Source organism: Spea bombifrons, chromosome 3 (genome assembly GCF_027358695.1).
Source record: "Spea bombifrons isolate aSpeBom1 chromosome 3, aSpeBom1.2.pri, whole genome shotgun sequence".
Classification (NCBI taxonomy): domain Eukaryota; kingdom Metazoa; phylum Chordata; class Amphibia; order Anura; family Pelobatidae; genus Spea; species Spea bombifrons.
The window spans coordinates 84,312,227-84,338,303 of record NC_071089.1 but is presented as its reverse complement, the minus strand read 5'-3'; the positions used below and the strand labels follow the sequence as shown (position 1 = coordinate 84,338,303).

The window sequence follows — 26,077 nt, the reverse complement described above, 5'->3', positions numbered from 1 at the left end:
TATATCTTCAGTCCACACACCAATAGGGGAATAAAAATACCATATAGATTCCAAGATCTATATATATATATATAAAGATTCCTTTACCGATCACTTTAACGGCGCTGGTCCTGGTGAGGTTATACAATTTTCCATTCTCTTCGTATGTCACAATACATGTGTAGTTGCCTTCATATCGCTGCCTTACTGATAGAAATGTTAGGTTGAGACCTTTGGGAAATCTTTCGGTGAAACCGTCCACTAACTGACAAGCCTGATAAATAAACAACACAACAAATCAAGTATATAATATATAATATACACACATACAGATGCTAGAGGATGGGAATGGATTGGAGCAATACTAGACGACATTATTGGTACAATCATTTTGGTATTTAAAATCAATTAACAGGCTGCAATTTTTAAAATGCAATTTTGCTAGATCTAGTAATTAAATTACCTCTAAGTAAATCAAGTAAGAATTTGAAAGTAAATCCCCCAAGAAATGGTGGCCTATGTGTAACGTTTTATGGTAACCTATAGTAAGTGAAGTTAATTATGCACTGTCAGGAAAATTATCTTTTAGTGGGTATTGGAGACCTGCTTCATTTATTTGACCTCTAGATTTTGATACGAATGGATTCTTTGGTTACAGCACTCTCAAAGAAACTATGCATAATGCACAATCCTACGCTAAAGCAGTATGCAACTATTTCTTCTATTTTAAGGAATACCTTTATAGATAAATTATCTAAAAAGTGTGTAGTTTGTCCTTACCCAGAGCATAGACAAAACAGATGAGTAGTCTCATAATATGTTGATATATATATATATATATATATATATATATATATATATATATATATATATACATATATATATATATATATATATATATATATATATTTATCGTATTTGCTCGATTAAAAGACAAGTTTTTTTCAGAACACACACAGTAGCTACTTGGGTTTTATCATATGTGCGTTTTCCGAACATAGTATGAATGCATGTACTAAATAAAAAGGATCTACCCAATAAAAGAATACATTTAATTTAGCTTTTTTGGCTTCACGGGATGTTCTAATATAGTGGGACAATACAATTTTGTATGTTGCCAGTGCACAAAACGTTTCTCCCACATGTATTTCTTTACTGCATATCCTTCCTTACCAGGTACCAATTTACTGTTGGAGTAACATTGGCAGGGAAATACCCATCAGTGTCTGGGCAGGTTAGTATCTCTCTGTGTTCCAAGGGAAGCTCCACTAGAAGAGGTTTCTCAGCTTGGCTCACACAAGAGCTTGGATCTTTCCGAAGAACTTCCAATGGAAATGCAACCCGGCTACAAAAAGTAGTGTTCCTGTGGAAGACAATAGTACTGAGGTAAGGGATTTTTGGAGGATTTTAGTCAACATAGTAGTAGTTGAATCATATATTTTATAGTCTCAGCATTTGTAGACATGCTTTTTGTGTTTCAGGCAGATCTGAGAGGATTGTATTCCATTTATACAATAACTCCATGCAAGTAAATGACCTTTCACTAAAAAAAATAGAAAGATAGGATCCTAAATGGAACATTTATATTTGAAATACAAGGTTGCCTGTTCTGTACACTCCAGTTGTCCACATAGGTGCTTAAAAGACAGAGCATGGTTGATGTAGATGTACAGCATCCTAGTCTAATACTAACCTTTTGTCACGGCCATGCTTTTTAAATTTTAATATAGTTGCAAAAGTATATGTTTGTCGCCGTATAACATAATAAGTAAATAGCAGTCAATGAAGAAAAACAATGGAAGACGGTTCTTAGTGTTTATTTCTTAAAGTGACACTATTACTAAAAAACCTTTTGTCCGAGTACATTTACTACTTTAGTGCAATTCAGCATGATTTATAAAGCAATTTTTTAAATATTTTTCTTTGTGCTTGAATGTTAAATGGTCATTTTATTACCTTGTGCTATACAAAGAGGTTGTTAGGTTGAATGGGCTCACACACATTCAGTGGCAAGAAAAAGTAAATGAACCCTTTGCAATTACCTGCTTTTTTGAATTCATTGTTCATCAACTGTCATCTGATCTATATCTAAGCCACAATTATAGAAAAAGACAATGTGCTGCAGCTAATAACACAAAAACAATGATTGCCATTTATGTCCTTATTGAACACATCCATTAAACCTTCACAGTGCTAAGTGTATCCTTGGACTGGTTGAACCTCATTTGGCAGCAATATTCTCAAACCAATGCTTCCAGTAGCGGCAGATTAGACCTGCAAAACGTTCAGGAGGGATTTGAGACTGTTCTTCCTTACAGAACTGCTTTAGCTCAGCCATATTCTTAGGATGTCTGGTGTTAAGGTCTCTCTTGAGGTCATTCCACAGCATCTCTAATGGGTTAAGGTCTGGACTCTGACTGGGCCACTTCTGTAGTAGATTTAATTTGATGTTTAGGTTAATTGTCATGCTGCATTACACAACTTCTCCTGAGCTTCAGATGGCGGACAGCCATCTTGACATTATACTGTATTATACCTTGACAAGCCTTGGAATTGTTTTCCCTTTGATGATTGGCAAGCTGTCCAGGCTCTGAGGCAGCAAAACAGCCCTAAATCACAATGCTTTCTCCACCATTGGCATGATGTTTTTTTGTAGGTATGGTGTGTCCTTTTTACATCATATGTAGCGATGTGTATTCATCCTGAACATTTCAATCTTAAGTTTCATCAGTCCTTACAACATTTTCCCAGTAGCATTGTGGAGTATGAAGGAGCTCTTTTGCAAACTTCAGGTGAACAGCGATGTTAAATCAGAGAGCAGTGGCTTCCTCTGTGGTATCCGGCCATGGACTACATGCCTGTCCAATGTTTTGCATTAACATAGATGTTAAGTATTTCTAATAATTCCTTTAAGCCTTTAGCTGTTACTCTATGGTTAACTCACCGAGCACTCTGCATTGTGTCCTTGGAGTCATAATCTATGGAGAGTAGCAACACTACTGACTTGATGGCATTTATTAACAATTTGTCTAACTGTGGACTGAAGAATACGTAAACTCTCTTTGTAAACAGTGTTCCCTCTAAGCTGTGCGCTTGTGCGCGCGCACATAGCTTTTTTAGAGAGCGCACACTTCCAAAAATTGTGCGCAGAACAGTTTTTCCCCAAAAAAGAAAAAAATAATAATTTTATTGAAACTTTATGCAGCACGGATATTGTGCGCACAAAATTTCTGCTCTGTGAAAATTTTTGCACAAGAGAAATTTTCTGCGCACGCCAACTAAGAAAAATTAGATGGAACATTGTTTGTAAACCTTTCTAGCTTTATGCAAATCAACAATTCCTGGTTTGCATACAATTCAAGTCTTCTGAGATTTATTTTTTTGTGAGGCATGGTTCTCATCAGCAGATGCTTCTTGAGAATAGCATAGTATAGTATCTCTAAAACACAACTCCAATGCACTTTCATTGATTGGACTCCAGGTTTGCTAACTGTTGACTCCAATTATTTTTTGTTGAAGTGATAAGCTTAGGGATTAGTTTAGGGATTCAACCCACACTGGGAATGTTTGAGTGATTTATTCAATAAGGACCAGAAGTTTGTTCATTCATTATTGTAACTTGGATGAAGATCACATCATGTACGTATAAGAAATCTATACATAAATGCTGATAATTCCAAAGAGTTCACTTTTTTCTTGCCACTGTATTAGGAGTTATTCTGGCACCCAGCTGTAAAAGTGGACTCCTTGCCATAGCAACCATCTGCTGATTGAACTGTTCCATTACAATGGTGAGAAGATCACTTTTAAACTTTGCACCAGCATTGCATTGTCTTTATAACTGAATAGCCATTGGCAATATTTGATAAACCCAACAAACATGCCATTCCTGCCTTTAAAACCTCACCACATCCATTTAAAATGTCTTCGTGCTTTGCAGGTAAATGTTTTGTTATCTGTTTTATTGAGTCATGTGATGTATTATCAAATCAGTAGGAAGAGGTTTTACCCCAAGTTCCTTTTCGAATGTTAACAATCACCTTGATGATGTCCTAAAAAAACAAGCAGCCTCAAGTGTTACAAAGAATGGTTTATTTACCAGGGGGGTATACAAGATAAGAGCAAAGCAATCTTAATGAATCTCACTATATCCTAAAGTAGAAAGAGCACTTAAAAGAAAATCAATTTAACCTTATCAAATAAAATGCCTTCATTTTTAGCTTGTCATCAAACCATTTAGAATCTAAAAGTATAGCAATCAAAACACAAACGCACAATTTACCTGTGTTTATACATGTGTTGTATATAACCCACGTAATTGGAGTCTAGTTTACAAACTGTTGGACGAAAGCAATTAACTCACCGGCATCCCAATGTAGTGTTAACTTGTTGACTATCACACTGCCCTGAGCTCTAGAACAGTTCAATTACCTGGCAAAGAAACTCATTTTTATGATCCTCTGCTTGACAGTTAGCCTCCTCTAACAAGGAAAACACTGCTCTTGCTAATGGCAAAAATCAGCCTAATAAGAAACCCAAGTGTGGCACTTCTATACAATCCTTACGTACAAAGCTTTAGCTGAAATCGCAAGACAAATGTGGTCATTAGTAGCTGACGCATGCATTTCCATTGCAAGACAAGAAATGAAAATTCCTTCTTATGTAGTGAAACTGCTGTATTTTATTCTGCTGAACCAAATAAATAATAAAAAAAACCCAGCTGTTTCACAAAACCATTTTAGAAAGAGAATCATTCGATCAAAAAATTTCTTTAGATGCATCTCCAGGATTGACCAGAGCTGAAGCTATACAGTCATATCCTACAAAGATTAGGAGTGCTGTAGTCACAATACTACAATTTTATGGTGCAAAATGAGGGAATTTGGGGCAAAATGAGGGAATTTGGTACTATATATTTCTCTGGGAGAAATCCAAGCTATTAAATACATGTAAAGCAGTAAAGTGTTTGGGTTCCTCGTAACTGAATTAGGCCCCGTGCTTGCTACCCTATACTGACGGAGGACAGTGACGTTCTAAAAATAATCATACCCTGGCTTTAAAATATGCCAGCTACCCCTGGCAGAAGAAACACAAAGGGAAGGGAAACAAAAATCTATATCTATAAAAGACTGTCTTTGTACAAAATATTCCTGCTGCTTAGAGTCACTCTGGTCAAAGCTGTCATAAATGCAAAATAATGATACATAATGGAAACCAAGTAGTTGAATTTTTATATACAATGCTAAAAGATCAAATTATTGCCTTTAATGTACTGTACTCACAGTATAGGATTACAGAAACACAGAGCAACTTTGAAATTACCTCAGCATGCAGGTATAATTCCCTGTATCGTTGAGAAGAGCAGGCCTGAACCACAGAGTGTCCTTATCTTTATTGATCCTATTGTCTGGCAGACGTATGTTAATTGGTTCCTCAAGGTCTTTCCCTTGGCCTGTCCAGTACCACATCAAGGTTAGACCCGCAGAATGTGCTGTGCTATAGTTATGTTTCAGGAAGTCCTGGAAGAGAGGGCATCTGATGCGAGCAGGTTCTCCCTCATAGACTTGGATTAGCTTCATGGTGTCCACTCCCCAGTCATCGCATCGTTCTGCAAACACAAGTGGGAAATAAGGTAAAGCCACATACCCAACAAGTATAACGAGTCAAGGACACAAAAGGACGTATCATATCAAGAAAGCAGAATGCAAGAGAAGAAAAACAATATAGAGCTGCAGCGGAATGACTCTTCTGTGGCCTGAAGAACTGCACTACTGACTGGCTGTTAAAGTAGCAGTAAAGTGTTCACTCTGAAATCAATGGGAGAGCTTTCTTTGCATTTGCTGGAGAGAGGGAGGTGCAGCACTGAAGCTGACCGATGGGGGGTATACCACGTTCTGCCAAACACATCCCCTGCCTGGCAAATAGCTGCATGACAGCTGGTAGGAGGCAAATGTATATGGAGGAATTCCCAACATGCGGAATCCCCCCATACATTTGCAAGGGGTACAACACAAACAATTCAACTCAGCTGGAGAGCCTCTTCAACACACACACACACACACACACAAATGTCTTATTTATAAATAACAACCTTTCTCTCATCTTAGCAGAGTTCTGAAAACAAATCATTACCGGCTATCTAACTTCAATATAAATAATGAGATCTTATCTGAAAAATGAATACAGAAGGATATGACTCAGTAACATTAGTTCCGAACAAGTAATCAGCTGGCTGTCTTAAAAATTACACAATGAATTGTATGCTTGTCCATCACAAGTCAACCCTTATATAAATCTACATCGATTTTGGTACATGTTTAATTTTCTCCTTAATATACAGCGTGAAGGTTACTTATATCAACAAACGGCTTTTCCAGTTTGCCTATTATATACTTTGACAGAGGTCGGTAAGCTATGGATGAATAGCTGCATAATGGACTGTCTGAAATGCTCAGGTATTTATATAGATAACTTGCATTATACTTTGCGTAGGCACCATATTTACATTTCTTAATATACCAACGTGGGGAAGCCATAGAAGAGCTGGGCAAACTCCAGGGTCATAACATATCTAAAGAGAGACAGGGTATGCATCTACAACTGGATTTCTATTCTAAAATGCCCAACATGCCCCAGGAGTCAAAAGTCTCCTTGCGTTCTTGGCTAAATATCCTACCCCTGCCAGGGCTGGTAAGGAAAGAAAAAGTGAGAGGAAAAACTCCAGTTTTGGGAACCCACAAAAATGATTATCCCAGATGTAAATGCATAATGTACTGAAAGCTTTGTATACCACAGCTTTTAGTGGCTTGCATCTCTGAGGAGCTGTAAGGTACGTCAGGGCACATGTCTATGTACTGCATCAACTTCCAACATTTGGACACTTGTCATACCATAGTCAGGCTGTGAATACGGCATCTATATTCGCATTTACTGTCAAACAGAATTGTTAATGCCCCAGATTTGTATTTGTCTCTAAAAAAACCATTGTGCAGCATGTAAATAAAAAAACGATCAGGCTGCTTAATAACCACAGAACTCCTATCAATCTTCAGTTGGCAAGGGAATCCTTTTTGGTCTGTGCAGCAGTTCTCTTAGCAGAATCGTCTCTGGAGAAAGGGCAATGCTTCTACTCTACTGCAATGCAATTGACAGGTTTCCATTATCCGACTTTCCCAGGCTAGTGAGTGACACAGACGGAGGGGACACAGGAGTTCATTCAGAAGTGTCATAGACAGATGATGCCGATGGGGTTTAGTGCACTGCTAAGCCTCTGGTGTCACATCCAAGCCACTTGATTCATGTGTAGACACAGCTACATGTAATTGTTAATAAGACAGACTGGTTGTCAGTGACAGAATGCTAATGACAGCACAAACCGCAGTTTGCTTGTCTAAGAGCCATTTGCTCGCATTTAAACTCGCTATACTTAAGAGTCTGATTAAAAACAAGTCCCATTTTACTTTCTATAGCAATAACGGGCAGATATTTTTATCCACAGGGATTTTGTTTTTGTCGGTATGAAGGTGGCTGGGGGCATATTCGTTTAAAAAGGTTCTGACCCAAAATAAAGTGTAACATTACAAAAAAACAGTGGCATTATATAATCTAATGAAGAAGCATTTATCTGAAGCCGTGTGGAACCCTCCCGCAATGGATCTGTTGTATGAAATCATACGTCATAAGATCAGGTGTGGCATCTTATCTTTGTGCTTAATCCCACCAATGAAAAACAGTGTGAAAAATGGTACTGGAGTGCAAATCTAAAAATCTGAGTTTGAGAAGGAAAGAGGGTCCAATGGCAATAAGAACAAAGAGGCTAAAAGCTAGAATGGGGATGAATACTTTAAGATTAACACAATTAGGGCTGCAACTAACGATTATTTTAATAATCGATTAGTTGGCCGATTATTTTGTCGATTAATCGGATAAAAAAATACATTATTTTAAATTGAAGAAAAATTGCAATAAAAAACGTACAATTTACACTTTCATCTCTTTATTGCAATGGCCTTCTTATTTTACTGACATAATAAAAGCTACAAGAACCCAAACACAGTGCTTCTCAAACTAGGTTTTAATACAAAGTTATTAGTAAATATTAATTCATATGTTAACTATTTTTCATATTTAGTAAAAACTGAGAAAAAAGCCTTGTTTAAATTTTTTTATTTACCAAACTGCCCCCAGTTATGCACATCTGACCCCCAGCTTGCCACTCTGCCCCCATATATGCCTTATACCTCTTATATGCCAGATTCCACTGTGCCCCCTGATATGCCACTGTGCCCCTGATATGCCTTATACTCCTTATATGCCAGTGATATGCAACTGAGCCCCCGATATACCTTTTAGCCCCAGATTTGTTTTATGCCCCCCTGATACCCCCTATATGCCACTGAGCCCCCTGATATACCTTTTACCCCCAGATATGTTTATGCCCCCCTGATATGCCTAATATCCATATGCCTTATACCCCCTATATGCCCTAAAAATTCATAATACCCCCCATACACCACTATAACTCACCCATACACCACTCTGGCTCCTCCCCCTCCCATACACCACTCTGGTTCCTCCCCTCCCATACACCACTCTGGCTCCTCCCCCTCCCATACACCACTCTGGCTCCTCCCCCCTCTCATACTCCACTCTGCCTCCTCCCCCCTCCCATACACCACTCTGCCTCCTCCCCCGCCCATACATCACTTTGGCTCCTCCCCTCCCATACATCACTTTGCCTCCTCCCCCTCCCATATACCACTCTGCCTCCTCCCCTCCCATACATCACTTTGGCTCCTCCCCCTCCCATACTCCACTCTGCCTCCTCCCATACACCACTCTGGCTCCTCCCCTCCCATACATCACGTTGGCTCCTCCCCCTCCCATACATCACTTTGCCTCCTCCCCCCTCCCATACTTCACTCTGCCTCCTGTGAACCTCCGTTTCTGACAAGACACCAGGGAGCCGGGTAGAGAGGCAGAGTGGCGTATGAGAGGGGGAGGAGCCCGAGTGGTGTATTGGAGGGTGGCTCTCATACACCCCTCTGACTCCTCCCCCCTCCCATACACCGCTCTGCCTCTCTACCCGGCTCCGTTACTGAAGGCACTTTCATTGCAGCTTCATAGAAGCCACAGTGTAAGTGAAGGGCAGTAACGGAGTCTGTCTGTGCGATGCAGAGAGGATGATTCTCTGTCAGCCGGTGGGGGTCTGCATCGCACAGACAGACTCCGTTACTGCCCTTCACTTACACTGAGGCTTCTATGAAGCTACAGGGAAAGTGCATGTCAGTAACGGTGCCGGGTAGAGAGGCAGAGTGATGTATGGGAGGGGGGAGGAGGCAGATGGGAGGGGGAGAGAGACGGAAGTGAGAGACCGGCCGACAGTGAGAGGAATCCAGGTAACCTGCAGCGTCGCGGGGGATCTGGATTCCGGTGTTATAATCCGATCTCTGTTTGAGATCGGATTATATAAGGAGAGGAGTTTTTCAGAGCATTTGCTCTGAAAAAACCTCTTTTTATAATCAATAAAAATCGATCCGATTAATCGATGATGAAATTCGTTGACAACGATTTTCATTATCGATTATTATCGATTTTAGCGATTAGTTGTTTCAGCCCTAAACACAATGTTAAAACAAAAATAAGGACATTGTGGGAGGCTCACAAATGATATACAACTGAATGTTATCTCCAATCCAAAGGCTTTACTTATTTTTTTTTTTCATTTTAGCCTGCTATATATACACACAGCAGAACAGAATTCAGAATGACATTCGGGAAAATCCACAGGACAGGATTTTGCTTATGGAATCAACTCAGACTGTCCATTTTTAAATATGCTACATTTTACCAGATTACTTATTTTAATTTCTGCACAATATTATAAGACCTCGAGTTTATATAATATATATAGTAGATGAAGCAGAAAACCCCTTAAAGAATGAGAAAGTCAATGAAGCGAAATAGCGTACTTTCTCATCACTGTGGATGTTGAAGCAAAGTGCTACATTTTGGTTACGGTGTAGATAACTGCAATATAGAGAAAAAGATCCAATATTTTTAATAAGGCTTATGTCTTCTGCCTGGAGAATTTCAATATTTTCTCACATTGCTGCAATCGCTGTCATTGCAGGGTCTCCATTGTTGCTGACCGCTCTGTGACCGGATCAGTCAGTCCACAACAGATCTACTGCATTTCAGTGCATGTGATCACATCTTCAACATGGATACAGTTAATTGCATCTCCTTCTCACTGTGATTGTAAGCTGGAGAGAGACAGAAAACTGTAAGAATAAGTGTTTTTTCTTTTTTAAATTTTAACCTGACCCTAAGGGGTTAATTTTTTATGTAGTTTTTTAGTTTTGTTGCATAGTTAGTGTGTGGGGGTTAGCTAGTGGGGTTAGGTTTAGGTAGGGGTTAAAAAATATATATATAAAAAACAGTTTATTTAGTGTATTCACTAAATGTAGAGTTTACAAGAGAGTTGAGACTTAACTCCCTTACTTTAGTCTTAATGAAGGGCTAACTCTGGCAGGTTTCTCCAGAAAGAAGTGCTGAGATGTCGCTGTGTAATGCATAATTCAATGGATGAGGAGATTGGAATGTTACTAATTTAACTAAACATTATACAGAGGCAGTCAAGCTCTACAGCAGAAGCTCACTGTGGTTGGACCAAAGTAATGTATAGTGAAGTCAACGCTCCCTTTAGTGAATAATAGGGAAGAATTTCCGGACACGGTTTTGACTAGACATTCTAGCCGCACCATATGAACATAAAATCTGTAAAAGGCTAACTAGAATAATTTTTATTATTGCCATGTTCTCTTTACTTTTTTTGTCCCCCAACGTCCAGTAACATCACAGACCATTATATTTACATTAAAACCTTTGACAGAAAGGATGACCTCTCTCTTCAAAGCAGAACTCTGGAAATGTCAGTTCCAACATGATCCCTGAAACATCTAAACCATGGCCCTCCCAGCTAAGCTTCTGGTTATCCTCAGTCAGACGTTGGCCATCCTGAAATCATAGACTATAGTTCAGCAACAGCTGGGGACCTGCCTGTTGACTATCATCGATATACACCGATTAGTCTACGAGGGCGAGCAACATACCACGCGGCAAAGGGTTAAACAAATCAGATGCAGAGCCTCTCATGACCTGACAATGAAATGGAAAATATCTGATATAATGCAGCACTTTTAATCCAGGGTTTTACAGTTTAAGGACAGCTCAGATACTTAAGTTATTATAAAACTTTAATATTCTTTTAAAGAATTGACCCAATTATTATCAGATGTGCAAGTTACCCAGTGTTAATCCAGAAAAACCCAGCAGCAAAATCTGTCTCCACAGCACTCCAGCTTTGCCTTTCTCAGGCAGGCTTTGGGTAAGTGGGGTGCTACTATCCTAAGCTAATGTCAGACGCCCCACACGTGGAGCCACATATTGCTGAAAATAAAGCCACATTTTGCTGCAATACGAGGCTTGCGTATGGGACATTGGACGCCATTTGCAGTATCCATATTTGCACAATTACATTGCATGGTACATTCAATGTGACATACTCACTGAGGTAGAAGCCTCCAGGTCACGAGGTAAGTGAACATGTATTACTAAATGCTTTCTTAAAAAAAAAAAAAAAAACATATTGTGTGGGATGGTGAGAGTTCTGCTTTAACCTAATGCCCATTTGTGAAAAACCTTCTCAGCTAGGCCCACCAAACGGTCATAATGTTATCATCTAGTTTGAACACCATCTCCTCTCATTAGGGTCCACATCAACGGACCCTATTACTCAACTTAGACCTGGCAAACTCATTTGGTTATTAGCCTGCAGCCATAAAACATCCAACTAAGACAAGATTTATGTGGAATGTGACTAGACAAAAAGAAGAAACAATTTATTTAAAGGTTCTATTAATTTGTGCTTGTATGCTAGAGAATAGGAAAACATGGAGTAAACGCAAAGCTGCTAATTAGATATCACAAACTGTAACATTCTAAAAAAAAAAGTAGGAAGCCTACAAATGAAGCGCAGAACTATTATATATACACACACACACACACACAGACAGACAGACAGACATAACATTATGACGGCCTGTCTAATATTGTGTAGGTCCCCCTTTTGCTGCTAAGGCATGGACTCCACTAGACCTCTGAAGGTGTGCTGTGGTAGTTTTGGCACCAAAACATTAGCAGCGAATCGTTTAAGTCCTGTAAATTGCAAAGTGGAGCCTCCATGGATGCATCCTAGTGCCATGTCTTCTCCAGGTAAGCGACACACAAGCGCCAGGCTATTCACGTGATATAAAAGAAAACTTGATTCATCAGACCAGGCCACCCTCTTTCAATGGTCCGGTTCTTATGTTCATGTGCCCATTGTAGCCGCTTTTTTCCCCGAACAAAACAAACTGTGATGCACTGTGTGTTCTCTCACCTACCGAAACCAGCATTAACTTTTTTCAGCAATTTCATCTACAGTAGCTCATCTGTTGGATTTTTCCACACGGACCAGCCTTCACCCCCCACATGCATTAAGGAGCTTTGGCCGCCTGTGACGGTGTCGCCTGTTCATCTCTTTTACTTCCTTGGACCACTTTTGAGCAGGCATGTCCAATTTATAACTTCACTATCTCATTGATCTGTAAAGGAGCAACTCCAATTTAAATATAACTTATGATGCATCCATTCTAACATTCACACCATTCATACTGGGAGTAGAGGAGTTCTAATCTAGATTGATCAATCATATCCTGGGGAGTCATGCGGGGGGCATTTTTGAAGAGGTGTCGTTGGCCTGTCTAATTGGTTCGTAATCTCCTTATGTCCCTTTATCTCCTTATCTCATATTAGTCTTAAACCTTGGTTCCTTAACTTGAGGCTAAGTAGGAACATCTGTTATTCTCCGCCCAGATTTCCCAAGTCTCCTTAAAAAGGACTAGTTTCCCATCTCTGAAGTAGAACCCTTTTCCCATATTGTACTGATAATTTAATTGATTTGCCACCATTGCACCTTCTCTGCCTCCATTTCCTTGTAGTACATATCTTAGCCACTGAACATACCGTATTGGCTCGAATATAGGCCGCACTTTTTTCCCCCACTTTAAGACTTTAAAGTGGGGGTGCGGCCTATATTCGGGGTCTAGCGCCCGACGCCCGGGACATGCCGGCACGGGAGGTTGTCTAAGCGCATCGTGCGGATGCGTTTTACCTCTGCACCCCCCCCGGACTTACCGGTACAGACTCCCGGGTGTCTTGCGGGGTCGGCGGGGGACATCTACGCAATACAATTTCCGGTGCCGACACCGGAAGTTGTATTGCGTAGATGTCCCCCGCCGACCCCGCAAGACACCCGGGAGTCTGCTCCGGTAAGTTGGGGAGGGGGGGCAGTGGCAGCGGATCTCGGGGAGGGAGGGCAGTGGCAGCGGATCTCGGGGAGGGAGGGCAGTGGCAGCGGATCTCGGGGAGGGAGGACAGTGGCAGCGGATCTCGGGGAGGGAGGACAGTGGCAGCGGATCTCGGGGAGGGAGGACAGTGGCAGCATATCTCGGGGGGGGCAGAGTGGCAGCATGTTTTTTTGGTGCTTTTTTAAAAGAAAAAAACTTTTTCTTTAAAAAAGCACCAAACTTTTAGGGTGCGGCCTATATACGGGGGCGGCCTATATCCGAGCCAATACGGTATATGCATAAACATATTTCTGGGAGATCTAAAAGGAGCATGAAGGTTTGTGGGGAAAGTGTAATATTTATGGAGAACAGGCAATTAATCAAATGAGTTAGTTTGTATTTTAAATTAGCTAACCTTTCACAGTCCCACCATATATGGAGGACTGTTCCCCTCTCCTGTCTACACCTCCAACATATGGGTGGATTTGATCTATTTATTCTATTCATTTTCGTCGGGATCATATACCACCGAAACAAAATTTTATAGTGGAGTTCTACCAAGGTTATACAGTGTATGCTTTTCCTAACTAATTGTATCCCCCGTATCCACTCTTCAAGATCAATCTCAATATTTAACTCTGTCTCCCATTTTTGCTAGAAATAAAGCCTTCGGTCGTCCTCTAATTTCCGTGGGAGTTTAGTTGCTCTTGCTACCTGCTTTTCTTTATTCTGTGTTTCCAAGAAATCTATCAGCTCATGGGATACAATAATTTCTCTAGTACTCATTTCTCCTGAATCTGAATAAATGTATTTAACTTGTCTGAATTTAGTATTTTAGAGAGACGTAAGATTCCATTTTTCCTCCAGTTCTTTATCTGTAGGTTATCAATACTCAAATTATATGAATCAGGGAGGATGCTGGGAGGGATTTTATTACATCAAATTTCTTTCTTAGACATTTAATAGTATACAGAACTCCTCTAATTATAAGGTTGGAGTTTAGAATATTTAAATTCTGATTAACCCAGAGCAAATTATATAAATTAATCTGATCTCTACTTATTTCCTCAAACTTTAACAATAGTGGTTCCTCTCGCTCCCTCTTATACCAAGACAAGAAATGGGTAATCATACATGCAGTGTTTTTGTTATTATTTGTTTTGATGTTCTTAGTTTTTTATTTAACCATATATATTCCATAATTATTCTCTGGAACTGTCAGATGATTTTTGGGTTGGACCACTTTTGATAGGTACTGACCTCTGCAGACCCGGAAGACCCCACAAGAGCTGCAGTTTTGCAGATGCTCTGACCCAGTCGTCTAGCCATCACAATTAGGCCCTTGTCAAAGTTGCTCAGATCCCTAAGCTTGCCTATTTTTCCTGCTTCTAACACACCAACTTTGAGGATGAAATGTTCACTTGCTGCCTAATATATCCCACCCACTGACAGGTGCCATGATACCAAGATTATCAGTGTTATTCACTTCACCTGTTAGTGGTCATAATGTTATGGCTGATGGGTGTATATATAGCTATCCGACCTTGGACGGTTTAGAAAGGCAAACCGGGACACTAAGTGTGACATCACAGTGCGATTACGCTGATACCCCCCCCTGAATTATTGTGTTCTGGTGAATGTGATTCATAGTCCCATATGTAGGTTGTATGTACCAGACACTGACGACTTTATGATAGCATTAAGAACATAACATTTGCATGCTGAATATATATATTCGAGATTAGTTATATATTTGTATATTAGTAATAACATTGTAATAAAGTTAGGCAATGCCTGTAAGGGCTAGCAATACTGCAATGCATGTATTATTTTAAGGAAAATTGCATTTTGTATTTAAGTCCAAACTAGTGCTTAAAATCTCCAATTAAATGCTCAAGGGAAATACATTAAAATGCAGGGGTTATCTAATTATTTATTGTTGTATATTCCAAAAGCGCTTACTTTAAAGAAGTTTGGTTGTAGAGAGCACTCCCCAGCCAAGCTATATACTACTATTCAAAAGTTTGGGGTCACTTAGCTGTTTCCATGGAAAACAAGGACAGATGTAGCTGTGACATAATTGCAAAAGGGTGTTCCAAAGATCTATTAGCCTTTAACCTTAAACTTGGATTAGCAAACACATCGTGCCATTGCAACGCAGGAATGATGGTTGCTGATAAATGACCTCTGTACACCTATGAAGATATTTCAGCCATTTCCAGCTACAATAGTCATTTACAACATTAAAAAACATCTACACTGTACTTCTGATCTATTTGATTTTTTTAATTGACAAGATTTTCTTTTCTTTAAAAAATAAGTACATTTCTAAGTGACCCCATACAGTAATGTGTATATATGTACTCAAGTAAATATATAAATAATGACATTTTAGCTCTCAAAGGCAAGTAAAAAATGAGTTCACTACCATTGGTTGGTCTAGGTCCTTCTTAAATGAAAAAATGAATAGGTTTGGAGGACCCAAGGTGTGCAGTTGAGACCAGGTCCAGACCTTTGGCAGCTCCACAGCCCTTCTGATGTTATTTTTGCTCTATGAAACACAGCAAGAAATATGTGCCTTCTACAGCACTGACCTTCCATTCCCTTGCTAGCCCTAAGGTGTTGAAAGAGGTTGATGGGTACAATTTTACACCACAGGAGCACAAAAGGCACTGCTCGCCAGGCTCCACTGTCTCTGTTTCAGATCAACTACAGATGTAGCCCTTCCATCTAGACCTCTTCCTAGAGCCCTGAGCTGGTGGAGGGGGAACAAAATAAATATGTCTTCTGTATTTTAGGAAGAGCATGCAGATGGGAATGCCAAAAGCCTCCAGTCCTGAGCAGAAGCCCCAAAGCACATACAATTTAGGCAGTGATTAGAGCTGTGGTTGGGTCCCAAAATGACCTAGGAGGATGTCCATGGACATTGTGAATAAACACTGATAAAGTTAGAGCAACAGCAAATACTCTCCTAATACTTCACTAAAGTTATTATTCGTGACAGTATGATTAAAACCCCATACACTACAAAGTACCTAGTTTTCTACATCAGTGATTTCATTGGTGGATTTGCAGACAATCTGCAATAGATGAGTGATTTTATTATCACTATTTTAGTTAGATATGCCATCTATTTTGAAATCCTTTTGCTTCTGATTAAAAAAAAAAATCTTGGGTCGATTGATATTTCAGGCATGAATGGCTTATTAATAACTTTATAAAAACCAATGAACTTTCTGCACCCTTTTGGTTTTGGAATAGAGTCAACACGTAGAAAAAAAGCCTGATTGTGTTATAATAACACAATAATGAATGGGGGCTATTAGATGCATATGTCAGACATTTAATGAGTTATACTACAGTTGAACAGACAAATGGATATGACAGATGACTAGCTCTCTCCGTCATGGCATTTCCAAGGCAATGGACCAGACACAAGCCGAGAATACGTGTCTTATTGTTTCCAACTCCGGAAAACCGTCTTTAGAAGTTAAAAAGCATCTGCATTCAGATAACATAGCAATGTTCTGTCCAAGAAACCAGACATCAGAACAAAACAATTTGACCTTTTACTCGATAAATGCTTATTAGTTTTACGTTAGTATTTTTCAGCTAATTAAAATCTACCTAAAGTGACTTCATTAATTTATTGGGATCATCAAAAGCTTAAGCAAGGGTTAGCCAATTATAGTTTGCACTGAACTGAAAGTAATAGGCACTTTATTCCTAGTTTCAAACTTTCTTCTTAGGGCAGTTTTGGATGTCTCCCATGTCTACATTTCTCCACTAAAGTATAAGCAATTTAGTATAAAGCCAAGTAGTTTTGTATTCAGAGCAAACAGGATCTCAATATATACAGGTACGTTTTGCTATTAAATTATGTATGTGTTTGGAGCGTACACTATGCATATATCTGCCCTTCGGGCCATACCTGCAGAGTGCAATTATCGCTCAATATGCCATTTTCTGTAAGTCTGGGTTCTAATTCCCTTTTTACTTTTATATATCTGCCTCTATGTATGTACCATACAAAATCCATCCTGTAACATTTCCAGATTCTCTGCCCCCTCAATGTACACACAATTTAGTCTCTGCAGAATTTGTTGAATGTACTTCATGCTGTGTGTTCTAATCCTTATTTATCTCCTTTAGAAGTACGCCTTTCAGAGGAATCTATTTCATTTGTATTAATCTGCTTGATGTCATGCATTATGTACAGTTTTATGGCAAGCATCCAGTTTATGATTATTATTTATTGGGCTCTTTACAAATACCGTTAATTAAAGAATTTTATCAAGGTCGGTTTCAAAGCATCTTACATGTGTTTGGAACAGTAAAGATACATATTAAGTGGCCCTAGTAATGGCACAATGTTCTATATGTTGTCGTATTCCAGGATTGCAGAATATTGTGCATCCTCCCTTGAAGTGATTTCTTAAACTTTAAACGTTATGGCACTGCCTGTCTTTGAAAATCCCTGCCTATTTGTGACCCTTAAAGCCTGGAGTAAAACATCTCCTGCTTTATGGGTAATCTGTCAAAAAGATGGATTTGATGGGTTTACATTTCTTTAACCTCACAGCAAAATGTTATATTTTCAATTGAACACTTCAGACACTTGCATTGATTGGAATAGTGGTACAGCCTTGTCTACTTTGCTGCAGTAAGACTACTGATGCATTGATTGACTTTCTGAAGTCAAAGAACTGTGACTTGGCACAGCGGTCACAGACTTTAATGTATGCAACAAAAAAAAACAAAAAACAAACAACAAAAACCCTTGTCACTAAAGATGTTTAATTCCAATAGAGAAACAACTATTATCCATGAACTCGTTCTGCAAAATGCCTATGGGGAAATCGTTAATCTGAACTAAGCTGCAAATCACCTAAAAAGCTTTGCTTAGGTTCACACTCCCAAGAAGAAAACACAATACTGATAAAGGAAACAATGTGTGTCATAGAGGAAAAGACAGAATCTTGCTTTCTTCCTTTTACCTACCTGCAGAGAGAAAAACTGAACATCTATGGTAATAAAGCTGTATTTATTTTATATCCTTATCGGCATCATACCAGAACAAATTTCAAGCAACCAAGAACCAAGAATATATATATATATATATATATACCGTATTGGCTCGGATATAGGCCGCCCCCGTATATAGGCCGCACCCTAAAAGTTTGGTGCTTTTTTAAAGAAAAAGTTTTTTTCTTTAAAAAAGCACCAAAAAAAACATGCTGCCACTCTGTCCCCCCCCCCGAGATATGCTGCCCCTGTCCTCCCTCCCCGAGATATGCTACCACTGTCCTCCCTCCCCGAGATATGCTACCACTGTCCTCCTCCCCCCCGAGATATACTGCCACTGTCCTCCCCCCCGAGATATACTGCCACTGTCCTCCCTCCCCGCGATACACTGCCACTGTCCTCCCTCCCCGCGATACGCTGCCGCTGTCCTCCCTCCCCGCGATCCGCTGCCGCTGTCCTCCCTCCCCGCGATCCGCTGCCCTCCCTCCCCGAGATCCGCTGCCCTCCCTCCCCGAGATCCGCTGCCCTCCCTCCCCGAGATCCGCTGCCGCTGTCCTCCTCTGCCCCCCCTCCTCGACTTACCGGAGCAGACTCCCGGGTGTCTTGCGGCGCCGGCGAGGGACATCTACGCAATACGCGTATGCAACTTCCGGTACCGGTACCGGAAGTTGCATGCGCGTATTGCGTAAATGTCTCCCGCCGGCCCCGCAAGACACCCGGGAGTCTGCTCCGGTAAGTCGGGGGTGGGCAGAGGTAAAACGCTTAGATAACCTCCCGTGCCGGCACCCCCCCCCGTGGGAAGTGCTGGCAGGGGAGGCTGTCTGAGCGTATCGGGGAGAAGGATGCAGGTCCCCTGCACCGCTGCGGGGGATCTGTATCTTAACCCCGCTGCCTGCCCGGCGCCCGGGACTGCATGTCCCGGGCGTCGGGCGCTAGACCCCGAATATAGGCCGCACCCCCACTTTAAAAACTTAAAGTGGGGGAAAAAAGTGCGGCCTATATTCGAGCCAATACGGTATATATATATATATATATATATATATATATAACTATACAAATACCAAGTTAAGGTATTTGAGAAATAATTACCTCCTTGGGAGGCTGGTAGCTGGCGTTTAATTATTGAGGTCTTTGTTTGTACAAAGATCGTCAACATATGTTAGAAGATATTTTAGGAAATAAATAAATCTGATTAAATTACATAATCCAAACAGGCTAAGAGGCAATTTCTAAAAGTCTGTAAGGATTTCTCTATCAAGGTGGGCAGAAGAGAAAGAATAATATGGTCTGATTTGGGTGGGCAGGAATATCAAGACCTAAATATTTGATATAATGCGTGGGTGCTATTGTTAGGCGATAACTATTAAGTCAGGTAAATATTGTGTTTCTTGAAAAAGAAGCCTGGTAGTGAAATTACAAATTATTACTAAAAATACATTAAAAGCTGTAAAAAAAAACTACACGTCAATCATGTAAATAATTTTCCAACTATTTGAACTAAACTCACATTTATGTGCCTTCTTATCCAGTTTCAGCTAGCTTCTTTCCTTTGGGTTTAGCAGGATCCCTTGAAAAAGCATATCTTTGTAGTTTCACGGTTCAGTGCAAGAAGCAACAAGCTTCATAAACTGGACCAGAGATCTTTATTCCCTCTGTTGTAACATGGATCACTTTAGAAAGGAAATGGGCCTTTGAGTGTTTTAAATCTGTTCACTGCACTAGCTAGCAACAGAGAAGCATTTTCTAACATTGTTGGCAATGTCAAACCGTAAAAGTGGACCTACCACCACAATAACAGATGGAATGTTGATTTCCTCTTTATACAACGGAACCATTCTTCGTACGTACAATTGTTACAAAGAACTTTTCAGCTAATATATACTGTAGTTTCTCTAAATTAAGTCCAATTACAATATTGATTTCCTGCGTTATCGCTCCCACTTCGACCTCCATTATCTGTCCAATCTTTTGTCTAATCAAGCGGTTATTTTTTTTTAACTCCTGAGGTCTGTAAAGGCCTGTTTATTCAGATAAAGTGTAGATGATGGCCGTAAATACTAATAAAGTCCAACAGCAAGTTAACAAGGAGTCCTAGATTTTTAGAGTTATTTCCTAGAATGATTCAAAAGGTTCAGGCGTTTGTAAAGAAGAAACTTGTTTTTTGAATAGTTATTTCTGAGAACTAGTTGGGTACCACAACTGTTGGGGACCTTGTTGCAGGCTAAAATGAGGACCCCCCCTTCCTGTGTGTGTATCCTTGGTTGGATGTGTCTTAGACCATGTTGAATATATGTGGACATGCTGTGCACTCAGTAAGCCAGCTGGTGCATTGAGAACAAATATCCTGGTCAGGTATTGAATAACAACAGGAGACATCAGCAGTTTTGTAATTAGTGCCAAAACAGGGCAGGCTTGTGCATAAAGAAGCCTTATGCCCCTCTGCTCCACTAGGGCTGTAGAGCCCCATAACCAAAACCCCAACAAACAAGGCAAAAAATGTTACGGAGATACCTTCTCAGAACCATGCTGTGTTCCAAGGTTATACCTCACTTTTGCAACTTACTTATTCTGTACATTCTCTTTACTAGTTAAAAAGGTGTAATGCAAATACCAGTATCCAATGTGACGTGATTGTGAATGATAAAAAATGTAATAATGATAATATTTATCAAATTAATACTCCCCCTTCTTTTCTTAATTCTCCTTCACAGCTGCAACCCTAAAACAACACTCTCTGGATGTTGGAAAGCCAAAATTATATCCACTTAGGGGTGCTGGCATCAACACCAGAAAAGAGAGAAAACAAAAGACAACAACAATAGTGTAGTATGAAAAAATGACTTGTGTATATCTTGGTGGTGATTATCACACTATATCTGTGCTTTTCAGGCTCCTCTGGATGCCTTTGATATACAGTGCACTAGCACGCTTTTTGGTGTGCCCACCAGTTTGTAAGTGTAACATTTCTTACTATTTTATAAGGGAAGATACTACACCATTCGGCTTTTTGTTGTTATATATTTGGATTAAAAGACATCCAGGGGAGTGTGATAATCACCACCAAGATATACACAAGTTATTTTTTCATTCCATACTATTGTTGATGTGTTTTGTTTTCTCTTTTTTCTGGTCTCGACACGAGCGCCCCTAAGTGGACATAATTCTCTTTACAAAACAACAATCTCCTAGCTGGCAAAACGTCAGCACCTTGACCTAATTTTCAGCGCTCACCTGGTGCTTTTCCATCTGTCATCACTGATCTGATACATTCATTCAAAGATCCCTTATGCAAGCATATCATTCTTTAGCACATAACACATCCAGCCCTATGAGACTTGCCAATAGAATTTTGAAGTCATTTGCACACCACATCAGCATTTATTGACAGCACTGTATTTCTTCTGCTCCATTTAGCACCAATTCTTTTTTTGTTACCTTCAAAATTTTTCCGATATCATCTACAGGGGAGCTTACAGCCGAGTAATACAAGCTTTTTTTCCTATAGCCTGCGGTAAGTAAGGAAAAAAAGGTGGGAAAAAAAGGTGCTGCAGTAGTAAAGCCACAGTGGCAACCAAGTCCCCAATCCTCATCTTCTGGGACCTTCTTCTTCCCTCCCAAGCCAAAGCAAGGGAAGGACAGATCTAGTTTTTTCTCTGACCCATTGGAGTCTTCCCGGGGGGAAGGGGGGTTGGTTTGGTGGTCAAATGAGACAACATCCCCACACACCAAAAAGTTGAGTCTTCTGGGGACCCAGCACCACTGTGGAATTTCTAAGTGTACAGCCCCCTCCCCCTCCAAATATCAGATGCAAATAATATCAGATACACATGTGCACAAAGACATTCAAAAAGTGTTTTGTGAAATGCATGAGAGTGCCCCAGCCCATTGTAGTAATTAAAACAAAAATTCACCACCACCACCTGTCAGCCGGGGGATATTTGAGATTAAGGTGAGAAAAGCAAGAGGTGCAGAAGGCATGCTTGCCACCCTCGCCGGTGAAGTATAATTGTGCCCCAGCACACACCAAATGCAGTAACCTCGGGCTTCCTGTACTTACTCAACCTTAAGGCCAGAGGCCAGAGGACTTAAGCCAATACTCTGAGAAGAGCCGAGTAATACAGCATTACACCCACATCCAAATGCCATAGGGTCAATACAAGGCATCCATACGCTTACTACATCTAAAGATGACTTGGATATCATGTGGGTATCTTTCCTCCGACATGCAAAAACACAGTTGGCATAGGTTAAAGATCTTCATAAATAATATCGTTTGTGAATTAATTCAGTTGTTGAATATGATCTATTTATTGATTGCTGCTCCCACGATGCTCTGCATAACATACATACACATATACACACATATAATTTAATATACAGTATGCCACTTTGTATGCCCTTATGGTGTTGCGGATATATAGCTACACACCATCTGGTCCCCGAGTCTACAGGAAAAAAACAAGATTCATATGATCTCCATAGGAAGATGGGTCAGATTTTATAGTTTTGCTATAGTTATAATAAGGTGACAATCCTATAGACAGTATACATCTTATCTAGGGAGAAAAAAAACATTTTCAGGACCATTTAAGCTATTCATAGATACCTAGTTTAGGCAAACAGTGCTTACAACCATAGGATTAATTATAATGTATAAAATGTGTGGTGCACTAGCTTTAGAGTGCTACAACTCTCATCACACTTATCATCATTATCACCACAAATGCTCATCATCACATTTTGTTATGTAAAAGATATTATGATTTTACTTAAACAACAATATACAGGGTTTTTTATATTTTACTGGGGGAGGAGGGCATTAGAGTGGGCATAGCAGTCATAATTACTGATCCCTGCATGACAGCAGGTTTCTCTTATTTTGTTTTTTCACAGTAAAATGCAAAGGGCTCAGAAGCAAATTGTAAAGGGTTCAGACTCTCTTAAATGGGTAAACATGCAAGATTTTTGGCAATCAAAAGCCTGTATTGTGCTATGTACATGGTAGGTGGTTGGCACCCAGACCCTTATTCAGTATTTTTTTTTTCTCCTCCGTCGGCTTTCTTGTTAAACACTACTCACCGGAAAATATGCATCCTGGAAAAGTGATGGCACACAGCAAAACCAGGAGAAACCAAAACTTCATCCTGAAAAAAGGTAAAACAAATATTGATACAATATAAAAACAACGGTGGGCACAACATTTCAGAAATGGTTATTGTGAAAATTGATTTCTAAAGCACCCAGTAGTAGTATATAGGTGTGGGGATATTTTAAATCAAGATTTATATTCATTATAGAGTAGCACAAAGAAGAATGCATTTTTCAACTCAGTGGCCCTCCCACCTTTAAAGGCTATAGAAGACCAAAATGTAAGGCATAGCTCCCAACATTTAAATGGGCCAAATAGGAGTGAACTGAAAGGGTGTGAGCCTCCTAAAGAGGGATATATACATATTATTATTATACATATTGTTACATCCTGTACGTGTGAGTCTGGTTCAGTAAATAGCCATTTTAAGTACGTTGCAGCTACAGTGTCTCTACCCAACATGGAATGGCAGATTGAATCTAGTAATATCCTGTACAACTGCAGTTTAATAAGTAAGGAAAAAAACTTAAGCTTTAGAAGCTGCAGCATATTGCCCCCTCCAAGCACTGCCCTTTGTGCCACTTTTGGTTGGTTAAATCATTTCAATAAATGGGATCACTTTCCATGCATGTGCACTGAGGTCTTAATAGACCTCATGGAACTCTCATTGATAAGGAGGTATGCAGAAATTGGATTCAGCCAAATGCATCAATTCAAGCTGAGGAGCTGGAAGAGGAGAATGAATGAATCAATTCATTCATTTGCAGTGTAAATTTAAAAAGATGCAACTATAACTAAAATACATATGACGGCTGTAGTGTCCCTTTAAGAAGACTACTTATCATATTATGTGTTTCTATATTATGGAGGTCAGTAGTATAATAGCAGGGCTATAGCCCCCTAAAGTTCATTAGGCAATAAATGCACATTTACTTCTAGGCATCAGTGAGTCACACTGGGGAATTATTCTTCATAATAAGTAGAATTTAATTTTCTTTAATTAGGTACTATTTCCTGCTACCATTCTGCAAGTATTTAGAGCACACACAGCTGTAATTGTCTTGTATTTATTATAAAAGCGTGGCTAATAGAAGAAATCTAGTTTTGTCCAGCAAATTTATAATTCGCTAGAGTTGGCTGGTGGCAGAAGAAAACACACATTATATACATATATTTAAAAATATAGCATTATAGTAAATAACAGAACAGAGAAAAATCCCTGCTTCGTGGTTTATTTTCCCTGCAATTTACATTGTCTCCAAATATGTATTTTAAGGCATAAAATTGTGTCTTTTTGAGATCTAAAAAGGGATTCTATAATCAGAAGTACATTTTGGAAAGTTAAATGTGACAGCTTTCTTGTAAACCACACTTATAGTAGCAGTAATGGATTGACATAATAGGCTTTTATATGCAGGTTAAAACTTTCAGTGTATCTCGGTTTGAGTGAATTTTCAAGGCACTATTACGGAACTACTTTAGCAACAGTTAAGTAAATAAAGGGTTCATCCAAATAATAAAATGACAGAGAAGGGGGCTACAACCATGACATGTACAGGGTAGAACTCACCCATTCTATGCAATTAGTAATTAATACTACATTTAAGTGTACCCCTCACTGAAATATTTAACCCATTTTAAAATGTATAGTTATGTATATGGTTAAAATATATATATATATATTTAATAAAAAAAAAACAATAAACACACATGCACACCCGTACTCTTCTGCATCAATCCATGATAGAACAGAAGGTAGTCTGGGTGAGTGTGCATGCGCCCCCAGGCAGCCATATTGGACAAGACATGGAACCGGCATCGGCAATGTTCAGGTAGCCTTCAGAATAACTTTTAGAATACACATCTGCTAACAATTTTGTTGGCACAATGCAGACATAAAGTGTCCTGTACCTGTAGCAGACACGCAGGTCCACTGTAAAGAGGTTTTAGCAAAGCATGAAAAAGACAAGATTTGGGTAGGTTGGTGGTTATTAAGGTTACGAGTATAGTGGAATAACATGCTTTTGTGGTATGCTTCATTTTACTGCATTCATATTTTGCCTATATATACACTGCAGATTTAAAGAATGTGTCCAAACTATAGACTTTAGACATTGCCCAATGCCTTCAAAAATGTTTTTCATGTTCCACGCATATATCTACATAACTGCTGCTACTTGAGAACCAAGAAGCATCTTAAGACCTTAACTTGGTTCTGATGAACACAAAAAAAAAATCACAGTAATTTGCCTTATTATAAAAGTTCTCTAACTGCCCGTGATGGTTTTTTCTTCCTTTAGAGGTAGCATCTACCTTTAAAAATTCATTTTAAAGTTAGTGAAGGTGCATGCACTTCCTAAAAAACGAGGAGAGTGATCAGTTTGCAAGCTGAGAGTGCTGTCTTCCTAGCTTTGTGTAATTGCAATTGATGCCCCAAAGGATCATGCCAAAATACTTACGAGAAACCACAAAGCAGCCACACTAATTTTAAGCCCTAATATAGGTCACTACTTTTGCTAAAGAAAATAGCAAAGCAGTAAAGATATAAGGTTTCTTCATAGCTGCGGGATAATAGTTAATGGAAGCTCATAAT

The 26,077-nt window shown here is 39.5% G+C and overlaps 1 protein-coding gene across 5 annotated transcripts in view; it reads right to left on the bottom strand.

The window, feature by feature from the left end:
- Positions 1-26,077, bottom strand: part of IL1RAP (interleukin 1 receptor accessory protein) — a 75,561-nt gene that overhangs the window by 10,337 nt on the left and 39,147 nt on the right. For all 5 annotated transcript variants that reach the window (XM_053458524.1, XM_053458526.1, XM_053458527.1 and 2 more), the window contains 4 exons: positions 23,475-23,539; positions 5,302-5,587; positions 1,153-1,342; positions 88-253 (listed from right to left, as the gene is read on the bottom strand). In XM_053458524.1, the coding sequence (XP_053314499.1) occupies positions 88-253; positions 1,153-1,342; positions 5,302-5,587; positions 23,475-23,539 (707 nt within the window). The remainder of the gene's footprint in view (positions 1-87; positions 254-1,152; positions 1,343-5,301; positions 5,588-23,474; positions 23,540-26,077) is intronic.